At 41.2% G+C, this 20,873-nt stretch overlaps 3 protein-coding genes, 1 long non-coding RNA gene and 1 other non-coding gene across 6 annotated transcripts in view; 4 read left to right on the forward strand and 1 right to left on the reverse strand.

Moving 5' to 3' along the window:
- best4 (bestrophin 4) overlaps positions 1-2,658 on the forward strand; it is a 4,124-nt gene extending 1,466 nt beyond the window's left edge. Inside the window, exons 3-8 of the mRNA XM_089007436.1 lie at positions 1-186; positions 257-411; positions 495-572; positions 1,162-1,395; positions 1,460-1,611; positions 2,251-2,658. The exon at positions 1-186 is cut by the window's left edge and continues 48 nt beyond it. Of these exons, the coding sequence (XP_088863562.1) occupies positions 1-186; positions 257-411; positions 495-572; positions 1,162-1,395; positions 1,460-1,611; positions 2,251-2,446 (1,001 nt within the window). The 3' untranslated portion in view covers positions 2,447-2,658. The remainder of the gene's footprint in view (positions 187-256; positions 412-494; positions 573-1,161; positions 1,396-1,459; positions 1,612-2,250) is intronic.
- Positions 2,659-2,884: 226 nt separating this feature from the next.
- Positions 2,885-5,847, reverse strand: LOC148891262 (uncharacterized). Its single transcript, XR_016116358.1, has 6 exons — positions 5,764-5,847; positions 5,370-5,452; positions 4,738-4,793; positions 3,850-3,894; positions 3,564-3,602; positions 2,885-3,314 (listed from the first exon to the last, which is right to left on the reverse strand). It is a non-coding gene; the product is annotated as an uncharacterized LOC148891262 (long non-coding RNA).
- Positions 5,848-6,177: 330 nt separating this feature from the next.
- Positions 6,178-17,088, forward strand: hectd3 (HECT domain containing 3). 2 transcript variants are annotated; one of them, XM_089008830.1, is made up of 19 exons: positions 6,178-6,302; positions 6,588-7,022; positions 7,240-7,493; positions 8,775-8,910; positions 9,899-10,020; positions 10,104-10,217; positions 10,323-10,405; positions 12,183-12,348; positions 12,423-12,504; positions 13,030-13,212; positions 13,433-13,654; positions 14,614-14,727; positions 14,814-14,903; positions 15,128-15,334; positions 15,406-15,535; positions 15,630-15,704; positions 15,790-15,877; positions 16,736-16,804; positions 16,903-17,088. In XM_089008830.1, exons 2-19 carry the CDS (start codon positions 6,672-6,674, stop codon positions 16,985-16,987), a joined length of 2,571 nt encoding a protein of 856 aa, XP_088864956.1. In that variant the 5' UTR covers positions 6,178-6,302; positions 6,588-6,671; the 3' UTR covers positions 16,988-17,088. The 2 variants fall into 2 exon arrangements, with proteins under 2 accessions (XP_088864956.1, XP_088864957.1); XM_089008831.1 differs by having other exon boundaries at positions 15,790-15,865.
- A 1,054-nt stretch (positions 17,089-18,142) lies between these two features.
- Positions 18,143-20,746, forward strand: rps8a (ribosomal protein S8a). The gene is made up of 6 exons (XM_089008868.1): positions 18,143-18,192; positions 19,405-19,511; positions 19,724-19,823; positions 20,007-20,182; positions 20,371-20,500; positions 20,594-20,746. The coding sequence occupies exons 1-6, from the start codon at positions 18,189-18,191 to the stop codon at positions 20,701-20,703; spliced, it is 627 nt and encodes a 208-aa protein (XP_088864994.1). The 5' UTR covers positions 18,143-18,188; the 3' UTR covers positions 20,704-20,746.
- LOC148891265 (small nucleolar RNA SNORD46) lies at positions 19,547-19,654 on the forward strand. Its single transcript, XR_016116553.1, has one exon. It is a non-coding gene; the product is annotated as a small nucleolar RNA SNORD46 (small nucleolar RNA).
- Positions 20,747-20,873: the final 127 nt, after the last annotated feature.

The following is a 20,873-nucleotide window of genomic DNA, read 5'->3' on the forward strand; positions in this document are numbered from 1 at the left end:
GTTTCCCGCTGCCCGACAACCTCATGATGGTGGTCTCCGGGAACGTCCACGGAGCCGACGAGAGGGGTCGCCTGTTGCGGCGCAGTCTCATGCGATACGCCAACCTGTCATCTGTGCTGATCTTGAGTTCCATCAGTACCAGAGTTCGCAAGCGCTTCCCCACGTTGGAGCATGTGGTGGAGGCTGGTAGCTGCTAACCCAAACACCAGTTTGACCATTGGCAGCCACTTTTTGACTTTCCACTTTTTGTCTTCAGGTTTCATGACATCACACGAGCTAAAGATGTTAGAGTCGCTGCATTCGGACTTCAACAAGTATTGGATGCCGCTAACTTGGTTCTCCAATTTAGCGTCTCAAGCGAGAGAAGAGGGCCGCGTGAGGGATGATATCGCTTTGAGACTCCTCATGGATGTGATTCACTTTAGGCATCTTCTGTATTTTTGTCCTGTTGAATGAGAAGACCCTTGAGAAGTCTTTGGTGGCTGTCGTTGCAGGAGCTGAATAACTACCGGGCCAAATGCAGTCTCTTGTTCCACTATGACTGGATCAGCATCCCTCTGGTCTACACTCAGGTGAGCATTGGACCACACTTCCTACCTTAAAGGACAACCGACACCACCGGTCAAGTTGTGTCCATAATTTGTAAAATCACTTCAAATGACTTCTACTGAGCGCATTTTACAAAGATTCCAGCGCATATAGTTATATTTTACGTTTTAAAACTCACGTTGAATATTCAGGAAGTCTTGTTTTTGAGTTGGTGACGAGTCCGTACGTGACGTCACTGAAGGAACGCCCCTGACCGAAAAAAAAGGACAAATTGTAGCAGTCCTTCCATCACGTCAATGCATTTTTCTGTACTTGTTTGGTCTGAAAACCTCGTGTTGCACCAAAAAAGAGCCAGAAGAGGGCGACCAAGCTCCATGTAAGGAATTTATCAGCCTGTGGAAACGGGCTGATTAATTCCTCACAGGAGGTTGGTTGCCATTTTCTGCCTCTTTTTCCGTGATACATTTCCCCCCAATGTTGCCTCAAAGTGGCACGGAATAAATTCTTTAATCGATTGCAAACATGTATGCTTTCCTCTTCAGAACTATTTGAATCATATTTATAACTGGATGTGTAACAAGAAAGCATATTCTCCACCGTCTTGTTGTGCAGGTGGTGACGTTAGCAGTCTACTCCTTCTTCGCCTTGTGTGTCGTCGGTCGCCAGTTCCTCAACCCGGACAAAGGCTACAAGGACCACAAGCTTGACCTCTATGTGCCTGTCTTCACGCTGCTGCAGTTCTTCTTCTATGCTGGATGGCTCAAGGTGGGAGAACTGATCATCAACCCGTTCGGCGAGGACGACGATGACTTCGAGACCAACCAGCTGATTGATAGAAATATTCAGGTACTTGTATTCTTTTTTTGCTTTTGTTCTTTTTTCTTGACGCTGCTTACGTTGTACCCTCAAGGTGTCCATGCTGGCTGTGGATGACATGTACCAGAACCTGGCACCCCTGGAGAAAGACAAGCACTGGGCCCAGAAACATTTCTCCATCCCGTACACCATGTCCACTGCAGATCGCCTGAGACCTGCTTTCAAAGGATCCACCTTTGAAATGAGGTCTGTCATGTCCTCATCTTGTCTTATTTATATTTTTGGCTAGGTGTCATGACATTTTCATGTCTGGATACTGTCTGAATCGCTAGTTGACTATAAATGACAATACAATGATAACTTGATTGTTGGGAATATATCAAGACAAAATGATATCATACAGGATTGTGATATCAGTAACGATATCCAGGTATCAGACTTCAAGGAAATTATGTGATCCCTGATATCATTCTCGATATCGAGGCATCAGACTTCAAATAAACGATCTGATCGCAAGCCTCTCAAATAGCAAGAGTTCAGTCAGCTATTATAGTTCGGAAATTAGATCTATCATGCTAAAATTTGTTACATCAATAACCAAATAGCCATCTGTATCATGATAGTATTGATATCATTGGTCAAATACAATGTGATATTAGTATCACCTAATGAATCAGATAATAGCTCAAAAATACTGTATTGTGATTTCCATATTTACACCAATGTCTTAGTGTGACAATAATTTGCAGTTTTATGAAATTATTCGGTTAAAACTCTCAAGGACACTTAACAGTCACGGGATTAGAAGATTTTGCATTGGTAGCTATATATTAGCATAACAGCCCAAATCCTTCTCAATCTAAAATGGGACCTTCACATTCACAGGATGAGCCTCGAGGATGTTGAGCTGGAGCAGCCCACTGATTTCCCTCGACTGAGCTCCTCGGCGGAGAATAAAAACTGCTTCCAGCTAGGGGACAGCCTTCCTTTGATAACAGATGTGGCAACACATCACTTTATGGGGGATTTTAATCAGGAGCATGAGATTTCTTTTCACGATGATGGTGCAAGCAGAATATAAAAGCAGCTATTCTGTTGAACACAAAATAATTCATTTGGGCCAAATCGTGTTGTAATGTTTAAAATGACAACACAACTCTAATTTATTTACACTAATATGCGCCAATCATGTTCCACAAGGCTAACACCAAAAAGCGCACATTTTAAGCTCAATTCGAAGTTAACGGTTTGTTACCTATATTCAAAATACTGTGTAGACACCAGTAGGACCGGACATCACTTAAGTAAATGTCAGGGTTAACTTCCCATTTGATTTATTCACATTTTGTCGATCACCTGTTCTAAATTTAGATATAAAATACATAGGGATCTCATGTTTTGAACGAGCGTTGGGTATTTACTATTTTGACTAATTGCTTTTATTGGAAACCGTAATTTTCACTCGACACTATCAGGACTGGACAGCACTTTGGTAAATATTTGGGTTCACTCCCCGTTTAATACAAGTCAAACATCTCATCGCCCACGTGTTAAATATAAACGTGCAATAAAAATGTTTCCATCGACCCACATCAGTTTTGGCTAAAATACAAATGACTGCTAACATTTGCTCCAAAGTTAGATGAGGTCAGCTGCCATTTCAAGGACAGTAATACAAGAAAGCACTACTTGACATACTGTATTTAATAAATACATAAAAAATTGACAGGAAAAAAAATTAAACAGACTGAAAAATACGAGAAAAAAACATGAAACTGTCATGCACAGTACTTATTCTTTTTCCTTTCCCTTCCTTTCATAACCGCTGAACTAAACTGAAACGAGACTCAACTACGCTCATTTTGCAGTCCCATCATTATTTTTTTGCACAATCCAAGCCACCTCTGGAGAATGGGGAAGTCTTCCATCCTCATCTGGACTCCAAGTCACTAAAAAGAAAAACAAACATTCATAGAAGAGGGAAGCACAGCTCATATTGACATTTTAAAGAAAACCTTGGCATTGTTCCAGGGCTTAAAGTCAGATTCTGGTAAACTGGAATTCACACGAACCTGTGCCAGTCCTGATTTTTTTTCTACCCCAATATAAAGATAACCACAGCAGAGATAGGAGTCTCCGGCATGGTTCCAAACGTTTGGGGATTTACATCTGCAGTAAAACTACAAGCGAAAACACACCTGAAAGGGAATCTTCCCTGTCACCAGGAACCAAAATCCCTATAGAAGGAAAAAAAAAGCATACATTTAAAGGAGAGTGAGGCACAGGTCATATTTGCATTTAAATACGTTATGAATGTTTCAAGGCTGCATTTCGGTTCTGGTAAACTGGATTTTACTAAACCTGGGTTAGCCCTCATGTTTTTTTTCTTCCAATACAAAGACTCCACAGCAGAGATGGTGTCTCTGGCATGGCAGTATATGATTGGGGCTTATATCTGTATGGATGAAAATAAACACAACACACCTGAAGTTGGGCCCGCCCAAAGCCAGTCAACTGCTGCATTTACCACTAGGGACAGAAGAATAGAGAAGTTTGAAAGTATTTCCACATTAAACATTCATTTTCAACCACTAATTGTGTGCTCAGGGTTGAAAATTTCACCATGCTGTTGCAAGTCTGAATGATGTGTTAGAAAGACATCAGTGCACACAGGACAAGTAGGCATGGGCAAGTAGCAGATTCTGACTATATTGTAGCAAACAGGACAAGTGTATTAGCTTGCTAGCTTTCTATCTATTTGAGTAACTTCCATGGTGAGTGAACGTTGGCGCGTGTGGCTGCCGCTGCTGACAGAAAGACTGATCCTGTGACTGTAAAGTGACCTTGATAGTTTTGCAAGGCGCTTAGAAATCAAATGAATTATTATAAGAGCTATCTATTCGATAGCTGCTGGCTATCTATTCGCTAGCTGGCTATCTATTCGCTAGCTATTGGCTATCTATTCGCTAGCATTGTCTAACTATTCGCTAGCTATTGGCTAACTATTCGCTAGCTATTTGCTAACTATTCGATAGCTAGCTAGCTTTCTAGCTATTTGAGTTACTTCCGGGTTGAGTGAACGCTGGCGCGTGTGGCTGCCGCTGCTCACCCACAGAAAAAAAAAATCCTGTGACTGTAAAGTGACCTTGAGTTTTGGAAGGCGCTTAAAAAGCAAATCTATCATTATTATTATTATTATTATAAGTGGGCACCGATCAAGTATCAAAATTCTAACAAAAATTATTTAACAATCATTCATTGACAGCTGTTATATTTTTCAATATTTGCATATCCCTCCGAAACTAATGGTTTCAAGTCATCTCTCTTAAGGGTAACTGGTCCATGCCTAATAACATACAATGCACAACTCACCTTGAGTTCCATTTGAGAGTCATTACTGATATCAGGACATCAGTACCAAGGTAATGCTGCAAGACAAAAAAAAAAACATCACAAATTCAAACCACCTGCATTTGAGACGTTATCAAAGGCACATTTCCTGAAGTTATATTGGTCCAAAATGGCAGTACGTATGAGATGCATGTACGGCCCATCACTAGGTCTATTCCGGAGAGGGTGCCGGAACAGGCCACTCTCGTCGGGCCTCGCCCTGCAGCCGCTCAGCAACAGAAGGTTCTAGAACAGACCCTCTGAGGCTGAGGACATGTGCAAGGACTTCCTCTTCCAGCACAGTAACACCGAGCCAGGCACTGTCGCCTGGGTAGCTGACTATGTGCTGGTTGATTTAACCCACCGCTCGCCCAGAGTTGGGGGAAGAAAAAAAATATGCATACACTTCCCTACTGAGATGCCAATCATTCACCATTTTGAAACCATTGTTTGATGCGGGGGAAAAATGCATCACAAGCATCGAGATGCTGTTGGGAGCATTGATTGTATTGCGATACATATTTACATATACATGCCTTAAATAGTCACAAAACAAATTAAAAAGTACTTTAAAAAAATACTATTCTAGTACTAATGGCAGTGTTTTTTTTTACCAAATTCCGAGGGCACAAAGTAGCTTGTTCGTTTCATCCCACGTCGACGGCTCCGATTTCTTTCCACCGGGAAGCCTTCATCTCTGAAACAAACGAGTTTGAAATCATGGCAGGTCTGACGGCCAATCACGGAACCCCCCAAAAAAGCACCCCTACGTTGAAAATAATAAGTATTATGAAAACACCCCATTAATAAAAATATGAGTATTCGTAAGATCTTGAAACCTTTAGCTTTAGCGGCGCGTTTCGGAAAGATCGCTAGCCAGCATTGTGGCGACCACGTGCAACGAGGTCGGCCACAATTATTTATGCTCACAATTTGAACAGCGTGCAAAAACAAACATTATACTTAGGGAAAACGATTTATATAAATATTCTGGCAAGAAAATCTTACCCAAGTCTGGCGTTCGATAACTCAAGGTGTATGCCATCGTACAGGATTAAGAGCGAGAAGGACAGAGCGGAAGTCATGTGCTAAAATATATATCATTTGTCGCTATGCATTGTGGGAAAGGAGGATGGACCAAAAAATAAATAAAATGATATATATTTTCTTTTTCATGAATATTTTAAAGGTATTAAGATTATTTTCAGTACTTAATGTATTCTGATTTTTTATTCGTCAATTTTATTGTCACTTTGTACATTTTTGATCACGTTGCGGTTTTAGTAAACAATGTCTTTTTTATGTAACTTGGCCACAAAATGAATAAATTATGTTCTATTTTATTTTATGTTTAAACGTATTGTCAGTAAAAAAATTCGACAACCCTACTAATAAAATAAAACACTGAAATCACATGAAATTTTAAGTACGGAAATCAGAGCGGGTCAAAAGAAGCGAAAGCACTTCCGTAGTCTACAGTCCCGGCTCTTATTTTCAACACCGATTAAAGATTCAACAAAAAAACCAGGCGCCTGCGATCATTATTGGTACGTAGAATATTAGTTCAATTTAGTTAAATGTCTATCCCATTCGGTGTCTGTCATTTGTCAAAATTATTTGATAACTTGTGAGCTGCTCAAATTCACAAAACATTGCTAGCTTGCCGTGTTAGCTTCCTCGAGGACTTGACTGATTTACCAACACGTCCATCGGAACTTTGTCACCGATTAACCTTTAGACCCTCTGTTTGAGAGCTTGACAGCAACGCCTTGCGCGTGACTGCTGCTGTTGTGTTAGACGTTCAGAAATGTCGTTTTTGTTTCGTTTGGCAGGCGGGGTCCCAGCACAAACAGGGAAGACCGTGGGGTCATGTCATCTGACTGCTACTTAGATCAATCTCCACCACCACCATCATCATGTCACTGGGGCACAGTCCACACTTGCTGCTCGGTCGGATTCGCTTTCTGATTCGTTGTATTGAGTGTTTCCGGAAGAGCGAGCCCCTTCCCGACAGCCTGTGTTATGTGCCCAGAGAGGTGTGCTATAAAATCTGCAAGGATTCGTCCTCCAGCTCCTGCGTCGCTGCCTCGGGGGTCTCCACGGGAGGCTCCGACAAGACCGTGGTATCCGTCTTCGACAGCCCACACCAGAATCCGATTAATAAGAAACTATGCAAGTACGCCATTGAGCTAAAGAAAGGGATGTGTATCCGGACCTCAGGGGAGGAGTACTGTAACAGCCAAGGTCTTTGGGTGAAGATAAACAAGGTAAGAAGCCTTCTTTTAACCATGATGCCAAATTTTCATGTGGCAAAAGCTTACAGGTGTGATGACATGTCTTCCATTTTTGCTCCATTGATAAACAAAAACATCATTTGATCAAGACAGAGCAAAGTTAACTTATTGACTTGTCTGATGCTTGTATAAATGGCACATTGACATTGAAATAGTGAGTTATAGTACTTGCTTTTGTGTGTGTATCCAGGAGCAACTGGAAGAACACCGTCCCGGGCAGGAGCTCGACGAAGGCTGGATTCTGGTGTGCAAGCACACTGAAGGCGGCGACAGGTTAGTGCCGGTGGAGTCGCCCGAGACGGTGGGCAGACAACAGCAGCTCTTGGGCTACGACCACAAGGCGTGTAACAGATGGGACCACGTGGTGGACGTGGAGAATGCCTTGTTCCTTGGATCAAAACCCAAGATAGCGGAGGCGGATGACGCTGCGGTAGAGAAGCTTAGGTGAGTTTGGAGTAGTAAATGTTTCAATAGAATGGAGTAGAGTATTTTTTAAAACGGATATCATTTCACTGAACATGGTGCATCATTCCACTGGTCTTTATATTTGTGTGTGTGTGAGTGTTTTTTTGTGTAAAACATAATCCACATAATAATACTACAGTAAAGTCTCGTTATATCGATATCGGTTATATCGATAGTACTGCTTATTACGATACTATTTCTATGAACGCAAGGAGAAAATTTACATGCCGCAGGGTCGGATATATCGATATTTTTTCAGACTCCCGAGAATATCGATATAATGAGACTTTACTGTATTAATAATAAAAATAGTTGTAGTGTTGACAATGATAATATAATATACAGTAAAGTCTCGTTATATCGATATCGGATATATCGATAGTCCCGGTTATATCGATACTATTTCTATGCACGCACGGAGAAAATTACATGCAAACAGGGTCGGATATATCGATAGTCCCGGTTATATCGATATTTTTTCGGACTCCCTTGAATATCGATATAACGAGACTTTACTGTACTTGGTAATATAGTAATACATTTTGGAGTATTATGGGTCATGTTAAGCAACATTACAGCTGTTAAAGGTTTCTTCAGCCGTCCTCTGTACTTCTTTGAAGATGTCGGACGTTTCGCTCCTCATCCGAAGAGCTTCGTCAGAAAACTAAAATTGTGCTGGTAACGCTGGCCCTATATATATCCTTAATAGACAGAGGTGGCTGTGCCAGACCTCTGCTCTGATAGGTCCCTGCACTTGGGTGAGGGGGCAGTAGACTACTCCCTGAAACTAATCTGATTACTTCTTTTGTTCTGAACAAAAGATGTAATCAGATTAGCTGCTTTTGTTCAGAACAAGAGAAGTAATCAGATTATCTTCAGGGAGTAGTCTACTGCTCCCCCAGGACCTATCAGAGCAGAGGTCTGGCACTGCCACCTCTGTCTATTAAGGATATATAGGGCCAGAGTTACCAGCACAATTTTAGTTCGCTGATGAAGCTCTTCGGATGAGTAGCGAAATATCCAACACCTTCAAAAAAGTAGAGATGACGGCTGAAGAAACCTTTTCATCGATGAACCACTCCTGTACACTGACGTAAAATCTGAATTGTGCTATGTTTTATAGGTTTAACAAACAAAAACAAATTATGATAATATCTAGAGACCTGCAAAATGCTTGACTAACCAGGTGGCCTGAAATGCAAAACACCACTCACAGATTCCATGTCCTTTGTACTCATAAGATATTCTCACAACTGTTAGGTATATACCTCCGACGTGGACATATGAATGTGATGAGGACCTGGTGCACTACTTCTATGACCACATAGGCAAAGAGGATGAAAACCTGGGCAGCCTAAAGCAGAGCGTGATCAGTATCGACGTTTCCTCATGTTCAGTGAGTAGCATATATGACTCAAGCCCCTGTTATCATATTGGACATTTTTATTCAATTATTACCACTAGAGGGAGCCCACACACCACACCATGACGAACCACTTACCGTAATTTCCGGACTACATAGCACACCTGATTATCTGGAACGCCCCTGACCGAGAAAGCGACACATAATGCATTTTGGGTACTTTGTTTGGTCTGAAAACATCTGTTGATGGCGAAATTAGAAGGAAAAACATAAATAACGCGATGGTGAATTGTTGTGTGTTACACCAAGACTACTATTTGATACTAGCTGACACAAATTCCCACCAGACAAATCAGCCCATTTCTAACGGAGCTTGTTCGCCATTTTCTGCCTCTTTTCTGGGACGCTACATTGGAGTCCTGAGGGCTCGAATTGATATGGAAGGACTTCTTTAATCGATTGCAAACATGTATGCTTTCCTCTTCAGAACTATTTGAATCATATTCATAACTGGATGAGTAACAAGAAAGCATCTTCTCTGAATCTGAAGCCATTGTTTTGATTTTAAAGCAAGGCAAAATGTTCTGGCGTGACGTCACGAACAAGGGGGCGGGACCTTCTGAAACTCGCCATTTTCTGGGTTATTTTGAAGTAGTTTTAGGACACTTTAATTTTTATTGGTGTTTTGCATTTGACTAAAAATACCAGCCTGCGTGTTCTGGGTAGTTTAGATGCTTTAAAAAGTTTTTCTGATGTCAGCTAGGAAACAAAAAAAATGTCGGTTGTCCTTTAAATTAACTTGCGTCTTCCTCGGTACATATATTCGCCGTGTTTACTCTTACCTTTCGTGCTCGAGCGCCCCATGGCGGCCGGTAGTAAAAATGCATAAATTGGTCACATCGTTGCATAAACCGCAAGGTTGAAAGCTTGTGACAAAAGTCGCGGTTTATAGTCCGGAAATTACTTCAGATTCCCATTGAATTCAAATTTCACAAATTATGCCGATCGCCTCCACTGCCAGGAGGATCCCAGCGGCGGTGTGAACAATTTGACAGATGGCGACTCCAAAACATATTGGGAGAGCGACGGAATGCAGGGACAGCACTGGATACGCCTTCACATGAAGAGGGGGACTGTTGTCAAGTCAGGATCCGCCGGCGTCAACATCGCCAAAGTTGCGCTCTTGTTGCCATCTAAGTGCAAATGTTTATCCGTTGTGTCCGTAGTAAGATGATTTTGACGGTGGACTCCACAGACGACAACTACATGCCAAAGAAGGTGACTGTGTACGGGGGCGAGGGAGACACCCTGAAGAAGCTGAGTGACGTCACCATTGACGAGTAGGCCTCTTAAAATTGCCGTATTTTAATCCAGAGACTCTGATTGAGCAAAGTTAAATTTTGCTTCTGATAAAAGACATCACTTTTAAACGCTTTTGTCTGCAGCAATCTGATTGGCGAGATATGCGTGCTGGAAGACATGTCGTCACACTTGCCAGTCATTGAGGTCCGAATTGAGGAATGTCGGGGTGAGATTTGATTTCAAAGGCATGGTGTCAAAGTCAAGGCCCGCGGGCTAAATCCGGCCCGCCACATCATTTTTTTCGGCCCGCGAAAGCAAATCAAACTTGTTAAATTCCATGATGATTGCTAAAATCTGAGCCAAAATTTCATATTTTTGGATGTCAACCTCAATAAAAGTCATTATTCTTGACTTCAGATTTGAAAACGAGTTATTCATTAATTTGCTGTGTGCTCTATATGTAATATTTGAAGGGATTTAAACATTCTATTGGGTTCCCCAAATTCATAACGGCCCTCGAGAGGAAACCATAACTACAATGTGGCCCGCGGCAAAAAAAATGACTTTGACACCCCTGGGCTAGGGCGAGGTATTATAAAAAAGTATTTTTGAAATTTGCAATCGCTGGATTTACGCGCCAGCGTTCACTCAGCCCCGAAGTAACTTAAATAGATAGAAATCTAGCTAATAACTAGCTGGCTAGATAGCTATATAGCTAATAGATAGCCAGCTAGATAGATGATAGCAAATATATGGCTAGCTAGATAGCCAGATGGCTAGCTAGCTAGATAGCTAGAAAATAAAAAGCAAGATGGCAACTTTGGCTGCCGCTGCTCACCCACCCAAAACTTATCCTGTCACTGTAAAGAGACCTTGACAGTGGATGTTTAACTCATTCACTGCCATTCACAAATGTATTCGGGAATTGAAAATGTTACGTAGAGAGCCATTCTCGAATTTGTTCGGGTTTTGTTTTTCATGCTTGGGTGCTGATAAAGCGCTGGTCTGACCTCTGGCAGTGTTCTTTCCCTTCCATGAGGGGGCAGCATTTTCCTTTTTTTTTCAATGTTAGCGCTTTGTTCCAGCTTCAGCTGTTGTTAAAGCGCTATATGAACCAATATGTATGTATTGCATTGTATTTTGGACAGACACCCTCATTTCAAGCTCATATAACTCCAGACCCTTATCATTTAGGAATTAACTCTTTTTTTTCCTCATGAGAGAAGCGAGTCTAAGGTTTATTACGCTGAATTGAATGCTTATGTAGTCCCAAAAGTCAATATACATCATTATGTATATTATATTGCATTTTGTACAGCCGCCCCCATTTCAAGCTCAGATAACTCCAGCCCATATAACTTAGGAATTAACTCTTTTTTGATGAAAGAAGCAAGTCTAAGGTTTCTTACGATGAATCGAATGCTTATCTATTCCTAAAACTCAATCTAAATCAATATGTATGTATTATATTGTATTTTGTACAGCCGCCCTCATTTCAAGCTCATAACTCCAGACCCATATAATTTAGGAATTAACTCCTTTTTCTCATGAGAGAAGCGAGTCTAAGGTTTCTTACGCTGTATTAAATGTTTATATTGTCCTAAAACTCAATATTCTGTAGGTCCTGCAATTTGAGTGACAATGAACCAACCTCTGGCATTGGAGTGGACACATTATTGCATGTCTGGCAGTGAATGAGTTAATATGAATTTTATAAATTAAAAAAATACATACCGTATTTTCTGGAATATAAGGTGCACCATCAACAAATGATATATTTTAAAATGTTTTCCATACATAAGGCATATTGGATTATGAGGCGCATGGTCAACTTTTCAAAATATATTTTCTTTTAGGTGCGCCTTATAATGCAGAAAATACGGTATGTGCATACAGTACTCATTTTGTAGAAGGCTGTAAGAGAAAAAAAAGATACTCAATTGCAAAAATGTGTTTTGTTTTTGTAACCATCTATCATTTTATGTATCCTTTGTTTGGAAAAGACGAGGGCATAGACGTGCGCATCCGAGGCTTGAAGATCAAGTCGTCATGCGAACGAGACCTGGGACTGAATGCCGATGTCTTTCAGTCCTCCTACTTGGTGCGCTACCCCCGTCTACAGGGGACGCCGGCTGATGTCCTTTATCGTCGAGCACTGATCATCCAGAGGTAGCAAATGTTTTTTTCCTCATATGGGCGAACTTTTGAAAACGAAATTAATCCATCGCTATTTCTTTTCACAGGTTCGTTTCGTTACTGGATCATGTTCTCCCGCACATTGTGCCTGCCTGGGATTACAGCCTGGGCACCTTCAACCACATCAAAGTAGGTTTATTGGTGTTTCATATGTGTAAAATGAACTCGTTAACTCATTGACTGCCATTCACAAATTTATCTGGGAATTTAAAATATCACGTAGAGCGCCATTCACTCAAGGCGCTATATAAACCAATATGTATGTATTGCATTGTAGTTTGGACAGCAACCCTCATTTCAAGCTCATATAACTCCAGACCCATATAACATATGAATTAACTATTTTGTTCTGATTAAAGGAGAGAGTCTAAGGTTTCTTACGCTGCATTTAATGTTTATGTAGTCCTAAAATTCAATATTCTATGGGTCCTGGAATTCAAGTGACAATGACAAAAACCCTGGCACTCGAGATGACACATTATTGCACATGTCTGGCAGTGAATGACTTAATGGCAACTATGATTTTTCAACAATCATCTTTGTATGGATGATAAGACAGTTTGACAAGATCGCCCCTGACAGTCTGCGCGTGAACAACATTTCTGATGCCGATTTTTTTTTTTTTTCTTCTGGGGGGGGGGGTCTACCTTCCAGAGCATAAAGCAGTTCTTGCTGCAGTCTAAACGCCGCTCCGCGCTGGTCACGCAGTGCCTGAAGGACTCGGAGACCAGCAAGCCCAACTTCCTACCGTGCCTCTACATCAATAGGCGGCTCGCCATGGAGCATAGGGACAACCCCTCACTGGATTCCAGCTGCAAGAACGCCGTGTTCAGTCAGGTCAGCTCTGCTTGATTTGTGGCTAAAGTACATGATAGTGAATCAAGTGAAAATCAAAAAAGAAAAACAAATCTCTCTGAAATGTCATCTAAAAAAAGCATCACAAGTATAAACACTCCAGTACAGAATTCCTATGGTCACAAAATACTACTTCAACACTTACCACCTACTGCACACCACAGATATATTTCGGTCACATTTGTACTTGTAACCCCCGCAGGTGTACGAAGGCTTAAAACCGTCGGATAAAATGGAGAAGAGTTTGGATTACAGGTGGCCTGCTCGTTACGACCAGTGGTGGGAATGCAAATTCATCGCAGAGGGCATCATCGACCAGGGCGGCGGCTTCCGGGACAGCTTGGCCGACATGTCGGAGGAACTTTGTCCCAGCTCGGCTGAATGTCCAATGCCGCTACCTTTTTTCACGCGAACGTCTAACCAGGTATGACGGAACCGTTATTAATTGTACAGGCAATATTTCAAGTCATATTCCAGCACTATTAACAGTCACTTTACAGTCAAGTTTTTCTGTGGATGAGCAGTGGCAGTCGCACGCGCCAGCGTTACTTCAACCCGGAAATAACTCAAATAGATAGAACGTTAGCTAGCTAGCTAGCTGATGGAAGATAATAATAATAATAATAATAATAATAATAATACATTTCATTTATTTGTGATGGTCCTTGATGGCTTGTTGGAATGGATAGCTTTCCATAATAATAATAATAATAATAATAATAATAATAATAATAATACATTGTATTTATAGGCGCCTTTCAAAACTCTAAAGGTCATAGCTAATAGAAATGACCTTGAGAGTTTTGAAAGTTTTAAATTATTAGTTTTAAATTATTATCAATAATAATAATAATAATACATTTCATTTATATTTGTGATGGTCGTTGATGGCTTGTTGGAATGGATAGCTTTCCATAATAATAATAATAATAATAATACATTGTATTTATAAGCGCCTTGCAAAACTCTCACGTACATAACTAATAGAAATGACCTTGAGAGTTTTGAAAGGCGCTAATAAATTAATAATAATAATGATAAATTTAATTTCTAAGCACCCTTCAAAACTATCAAGGACACTTTACAGTCACAGGATAAGAACTATTTATTTCAAAATTAAATGTATTATTATTATTATTATATAAGTGCCTGGAAAATTGGGCTTTGCCTTATCTGTCAAGCTAACAGGATTGGAAACAAAACAGGAAGTAGAAACCAACCACAATAAAAGTAACAGGAAAAACCTCTCCCGTGCCATTATAAGATCGCATTTGATAGTTTCATGTGGAAAAAAAAATGAATTAAAGTACCCCCCCTCCAAAAAAAATGTGTCTTTCACATTTTTTTTCTCGTCTTTTTATTGTGTACTCTATTTCTCATTAGGGTGCCTTGGAGGCCAGAGACTACTATGTCCCAAACCCATCCTGCAAGGAATTCCACAAGTATGAGTGGATTGGGCAGCTCATGGGTGCAGCACTGAGGGGGAAAGATTTCCTTGTTAGTGATTCGTTTCCTTCTTACATTTTTGTCTCATTTTCAGCCATATTTAATTTGTTGTTTTTTGTTGTTCCCTCATCTGACAGATTCTAGCTCTACCCGGTCTAGTGTGGAAGCAGCTGACCGGCGAGGCAGTTACCTGGAGCAAAGACTTCCACGCAGTTGACTCTGTGCTGGTGAGGATGATATATTATGTTATGTATGTATGTATAGTATGTTATGTTATATAGTCGATTTTATCCATTTCCTCCAATAGTATAATAATAATAATAATAATAATAATAATAATACATTTAATTTACAAGCGCCTTTCTGAACACCCAAGCACACTTTACAATAAAATCAACAATACATAAAGCAGTAAAATCCTCATCAATAAGCTTTTTGGTTGAATTGTCAGGTTAACCTACTGGATGCAATGGACAATATGGACCGCGAGACGTTCGAGTTCCGTTTCCGTGAGGAGCTGGTTTACACCACGCTGCTAAGCGACGGCCAGATGGTGGAGCTTGTCCCAGGGGGCGGTAATGTCGCCGTTCACTACGAAGACCGCAGCGAGTTCATCCGCCTGGTGCAAAAGGCCCGACTGGAGGAAAGCAAGCAGCAGGTGCCTTTACGCGCTCTTCACCAGACACACACCATTTTGCGTGAGTCATACGTGTGTTTGCGGTATCGCAGATCGCGGCGTTACAAGCCGGGTTGCTCAAAGTGGTCCCGCAAGCGGTTTTGGATCTGCTTACCTGGCAGGAAGTGGAGAAGAAAGTTTGCGGTGACCCAGAGATCAGCGTTGAAGCACTCAAAAGACTCAGTTAGTACTAGCATCGGAGTGGAAAGTTGAACAGCACTGATGTTATTTATTTGTCTTTATTTGGAAGCTAACGTATTTCTAATTTGCTCACCAGCTAGCTATGAGGACCTGGAACAAAATGACGTCCGTGTGCAGTATTTGTGGGAGGCGCTCACCAACTTCACTAATGGTAAGTCAACTCGCTCTTTTCATCCTCAACTCAGAAATCCATCGTAAAACCTGATGACGCACCTGCCCACCCTTCATCTTTTCAGAGGACCGTAGCAGGTTTCTAAGGTTTGTGACCGGTCGAAGTCGTCTTCCCGCCCCCATCTACATCTTTTCTGACAAGCAAGTATTTTGGCAAGTATAATGATAACTTAAAGGGCAACCGACGTCACTTTTTTGTTTCTTAACTGACATCAGAAAATCGTTTTATAGCATCTAAAATACCCAAAACACGCAGTATGATATTTTTATTCAAATGCAAAACACCAATAAAAATGACTTAAAGTGTCCAAAATCTGCAAAAAAAATTGTGCTGCGAATTGGGCATTTTCAGAAAGTCCCGCCCCCAGTTCGTGACGTCACGCCAAGACGTCTTGCATTGCTGGAGAATCAAAACAATGGCTTCAGATTCGGAGAATATGCTTTCTTGTTACACATCCAGTTATGAATATGATTCAAATAGGTCCGAAGAGGAAAGCATACATGCTTGCAATTGATTAAAGAAGTCCTTTGTGTCTTTTTGAGGCATCTGGACTGCAATGTAGCGTCCCAGAAAAGAGGCAGAAAATGGCAACCAAGCTCCCTGTGAGGAATTAATCAGCCCGTTTCCACAGGCTGATAAATTCCTTATATGGAGCTTGGTCGCCCTCTTCTGGCTCTTTTTGGTGCAACATGACGTTTTCAGACCAAACAAGCACATCAAAATGCATTGACGTGATGGAAGGACTGCTACAATGTGTCCTTTTTTCGGTCAGGGGCGTTCCTTCAGTGACGTCACGTACGGACTCGTCACCAACTCACCAACAAGACTTCCGGATTCAGAGTCTTAAAACGTAAAATATAGCTATATGCGGTGGAAACTTTGTAAAATACGCTCAGTAGAAGTCATTTTACAAATTATGGACACAACTTGTCCTGAGACGTCGGTTGTCCTTTAACAAAACTTCCAAGTGGACATTTTAAACTTTACATTTTTTTTACTTCCCGGTGTAGCTCTGAAGGCGACGCGCTTCCGCAGTCTTCCACATGCTCCAGCACACTTTATTTACCCAACTACCCGAGGTAGGCATTCGGCCATCTGAAACACATATTCCGACTGCATTGATATCCTGTAATTATGAGCCTGGTGAATGTCGCATGTGTGGATTTTCTCATTGCAGCGCCAAAGTTTGCGAGGAGAAGCTTCGTTATGCCGCCTACAACTGCGTGGCCATTGACACAGATGTGAGCCCTTGGGAAGAGTGACCTTCCTGGAATTTCGCTGCACTCGCATCACTTTTGAAAAGAACTGCCAAGTTATCACAGCTGTAAATAATAGAGAAATTAATAAAGAAATATACTGCATCTGGAAACTTTTTGTCCTCTGTGCATTTTTGTGTGACAATTTCAAGAAGCTGATATAATAAATATTTCACTATTCTAACTATTTCCCAAGTGAGGAGATGACAGTGTGTTGTTTTCCTGTCAAGAAGGCCCTAAAAGGCTTGGCTTCTATAGGTTATTGAGCCTAGTTTATACAGTATGAATTGTAGAGCATTATAAAAATTATTCAGCCCGGATCATCACCAGAACCTCATCCTTTCACCACATCACCCCCGACCTCCAAGAGCTCCACTGGCTCCCGGTCAAATAGAGAATAAAATTTAAAATTCTTCTTTATCCATTTAAAGCTATCCATAACCTTGCCCCCCCCCCCATACCTATGTGACCTTCTTCAAATTTCTATTCCCTCTCGTTCCCTCAGATCCTCTTCCTTCTTCCACCTCTGTGTGCCCCCCCCCTTCCCGTCTCAGCACAATGGGGGGCGGAGCTTTCAGCTGCTCTGCCCCCAAACTCTGGAACTCACTTCCTCCCAACATTCGTAACATCGATTCTCTTCCCACCTTCAAATCCCATCTCAAAAGCCACCGATTTAAAATTGCATTTTATTTATAATTGTATTTCATTTATTATTGTGTCTGTGACTGTAAAGTGTCCTTGAGAGCTTTGAAATCCGCTTGAAATAAAATATATTATAAAATTTATTAAAAATCCATATTGCGGAAGCTTTTAAAGGTCAAACTTAAAGACAAAAAAACGAAAACATCACAAAAACGTAATGTGAAGGAGGAAAAGGTTTAGAATCATTTAAAAGCAGCGTAAAAACATGTTTAGGGACATACAAGCCAGCTGCGATTAAAATTAGCTTTTGACCAGCATAATTGAAACATAATGTGCGTTGTTTGACAACAAAACACTAAAAGCGTAAAAATAGATACTACATTAAGGATGCGAAGAATGTTTTGTTTTTATAGAAATTATTCAATATAAATTATAAAGTGGCTCATTCACTAACGTCAAATCTCGTTGTTCAATACGTCTGTTCAATGTGACTTCTCGCGAGGCGAAGTGTCTACAAACGTTCCCATGATCCCTTGCGATTCCTCTTTCAAGCCGGCGCCTGAGAATGGGTACGTGTTTTCATGTTTGGGTCGGGGACAGAATCCGTGTCCATCTGTCGTTTTATCTCAGACATTTCGAACTCGCTTGTAAATATGTAAAGCTTGATTAGAAATCGAGTCGATGTGTTTTCAATTTGAGCATGTGCGGGCTCGTAATGTTTAAAGGAAGTCGTTTTCCCCGGTCGTGTAAAATTCCCCAAGATGGCTTCTCGCTAGCCGTGTCGTGAGCTTTCGATGTCGAATTATGGCGTGGAACGCGTGATTGTCGATTTGTGGACACCTTATGTTATTTTATCATAGTGTGCTCCTGAAGTTTGAAGTTTCCTTGTCATGTAGAAGTTGGTAAATGTAACCATGCTGATCGGACAATCGATATTGGCGTTTCTGGTAGATGCAACTAGCTAAATATTGGATTGGATTTACCTTCGATTAGTCTCGCATTGGAGAAATTTACATTTCACAGCATCAAAGCTATGAAAGGAATATTAAAAGATTGAAAGAAGAAGAAAAATAAAACACGAGTTGCTGGAAAGGCTGCCACTCTCGCGGCGCCATCTTGAAGTGAAAAGAACCAAAAAATTATGACCACACAAAGACGGAGAGTCATTCATTCTTAGGCACTTTCTGTACCCTCTTCGTTACATGAAGCAGTTCTAGATGAAAGAGAGGATAAAAGCGCCCGTTTTTAGCAGTTTGTTATGGTGGCTTTCTAGCAGCTCCTGTATTTTGCTTTTCTACTTTCATTTCTTTCATAACTTTGCTGCTGTGAAATGTAAATGTCTCCACTGCGAGACTAATAAAGGCAAATCCAATCCAAAAACAGTACTGCTGTATTTGTGCTGCCGAAGAGGAATGTCGTGGCCAAAAATGCTGAAAAACAATCCGTTCCACACGACACTCGACGACACAGTGACACAAAAACAACATAAAAAAGTAAGCCTCTTGAGTGCATTCTTTTTTCTCGGCCGCCATCTTGGACTTTTACTACGAAATATGTTTTTTTAAGTAATGCTGTCCTGTTTCTACGCTTACTGGTTGTAGTTTTGACGATGCTTGAGTGATATGATGAAGCTTTTAATGCGGAATCCAAATGCATAATGTGGACAACCTACCTTGGAGAACTGATTGCTCAAGCATTGTCTGATACTGCCGCGTGTGCATACGCTCATGCCGGGCTCTCCTTTAAAAATTTCTATATATATATATATGATCTTTTCTTAGGTATCTCGAGGGATAACTGGCACAAACGCCGCAAAACCGGCGGAAAGCGGAAGCCTTATCACAAAAAGAGGAAATACGAACTCGGAAGGCCTCCCGCAAACACAAAGGTAAATGTAAAATCTTGCGGTTGATCTCTTCGTGTCACGTGAGTGATGAAAGCTGGACCTTAGGTAGGTCTTATTTGTGCTGTTTTAGTGCAAAGCTTGGGACCTACCCATGCTAGGCCTTGTCATAGTTACACTGACACGATTAAAAAAAAAACGAATAATTTGACCGGATGAGTTTGATAGTCATTTAAATGGGGGTTGCTTTTCTTTAGATCGGGGCTCGTCGTGTTCACACCGTGAGAGTCCGTGGTGGGAACAAAAAATACCGTGCCCTGAGGTTAGACGTTGGTAACTTCTCCTGGGGCTCTGAGTGTAAGTCTCCCAATTTACGGTTCTTATTAAGCGTCCTGAAATGTTCAATGAAGATTAATATCCAGTTCTGCTACTGAATGCATGTGCTGATACTTTGGACTCTGAGATTCTCCCGACTAGTAATGTTTGGTAGTCATAAATCTGGTGGTGGACAATATTAATTACGTTTTTGGTCTCACACAGGCTGCACACGCAAGACCAGAATAATCGATGTGGTCTACAACGCTTCCAACAATGAGCTGGTCCGAACCAAGACATTGGTGAAGAACTGCATCGTGCTGGTAGACAGCCTCCCTTACAGGCAGTGGTATGAGGGTCACTACACCCTCCCCCTGGGACGCAAGAAGGGAGCCAAGCTGGTGAGTGAACAGGTTTTTCCACACAACTTAAGCCTCTGTCCTCTTTCCATGAAGATAACATGTCCAGTTCTGCTACTGAATGCAAGTGATGCTGTTGAAGACTCTGAGAAAGACCTGTCATCTCAACCCCGGTCGCTCTTGAGATCTGTCAGATTGTGGCTAAACTGTCACCAACCGTTGCTTTGTAGACGCCTGAGGAGGAAGAGGTCCTCAACAAGAAGAGGTCCAAAAAGATCCAAAAGAAGTATGATGAGCGAAAAAAAATGGCCAAGATCTCCCCTCTCTTAGAGGAACAGTTCCTACAGGGAAAGCTGCTCGGTGAGGTTCAACAGAATTTATAGTAATCATGTCAAAATGAAGTTAGGTAGTTGAGTGACTTGAATTAACAAACTTGGCGTTGTCCGCTTCCAGGTTGCATCTCCTCCAGACCAGGGCAATGTGGCCGGGCAGATGGCTACATTCTGGAGGGCAAAGAACTGGAGTTCTATCTGAGGAAGATAAAGGCCAAGAAAGGCAAATAAATGTTTTTCACTTGCCCATTAAAAAAATAACAAACGTCTCAAATGTGTCCTTGTTTTTATTCTCAAGAACGCTTGTCTTCATGTTAGTCCTGTTTTTGTAAGTTTTAATAGATCGAGCGTTTTAAGAACCACTTAATTTTGCTCAATAGGATATAGTGACTTTAGAAAAG

This window comes from Hippocampus bargibanti, linkage group LG11 (genome assembly GCF_051943395.1).
Source record: "Hippocampus bargibanti isolate YZ-2025 linkage group LG11, ASM5194339v1, whole genome shotgun sequence".
Classification (NCBI taxonomy): domain Eukaryota; kingdom Metazoa; phylum Chordata; class Actinopteri; order Syngnathiformes; family Syngnathidae; genus Hippocampus; species Hippocampus bargibanti.

What these genes read in the sequence shown, in the direction of transcription:
- hectd3 (XM_089008830.1), top strand. Translation starts at nt 6,672, where the DNA reads ATGTCACTGGGGCACAGTCCACACTTGCTGCTCGGTCGGATTCGCTTT. An exon ending in TCGACGTTTCCTCATGTTCA is followed by an intron (nt 8,911 to 9,898) that starts GTGAGTAGCATA and finishes CTCCACTGCCAG; the next exon opens with GAGGATCCCAGCGGCGGTGT. An exon ending in GCACCTTCAACCACATCAAA is followed by an intron (nt 12,505 to 13,029) that starts GTAGGTTTATTG and finishes TCTACCTTCCAG; the next exon opens with AGCATAAAGCAGTTCTTGCT.
- rps8a (XM_089008868.1), top strand. An exon ending in GCAAGAAGGGAGCCAAGCTG is followed by an intron (nt 20,183 to 20,370) that starts GTGAGTGAACAG and finishes GTTGCTTTGTAG; the next exon opens with ACGCCTGAGGAGGAAGAGGT. An exon ending in CCTACAGGGAAAGCTGCTCG is followed by an intron (nt 20,501 to 20,593) that starts GTGAGGTTCAAC and finishes GTCCGCTTCCAG; the next exon opens with GTTGCATCTCCTCCAGACCA.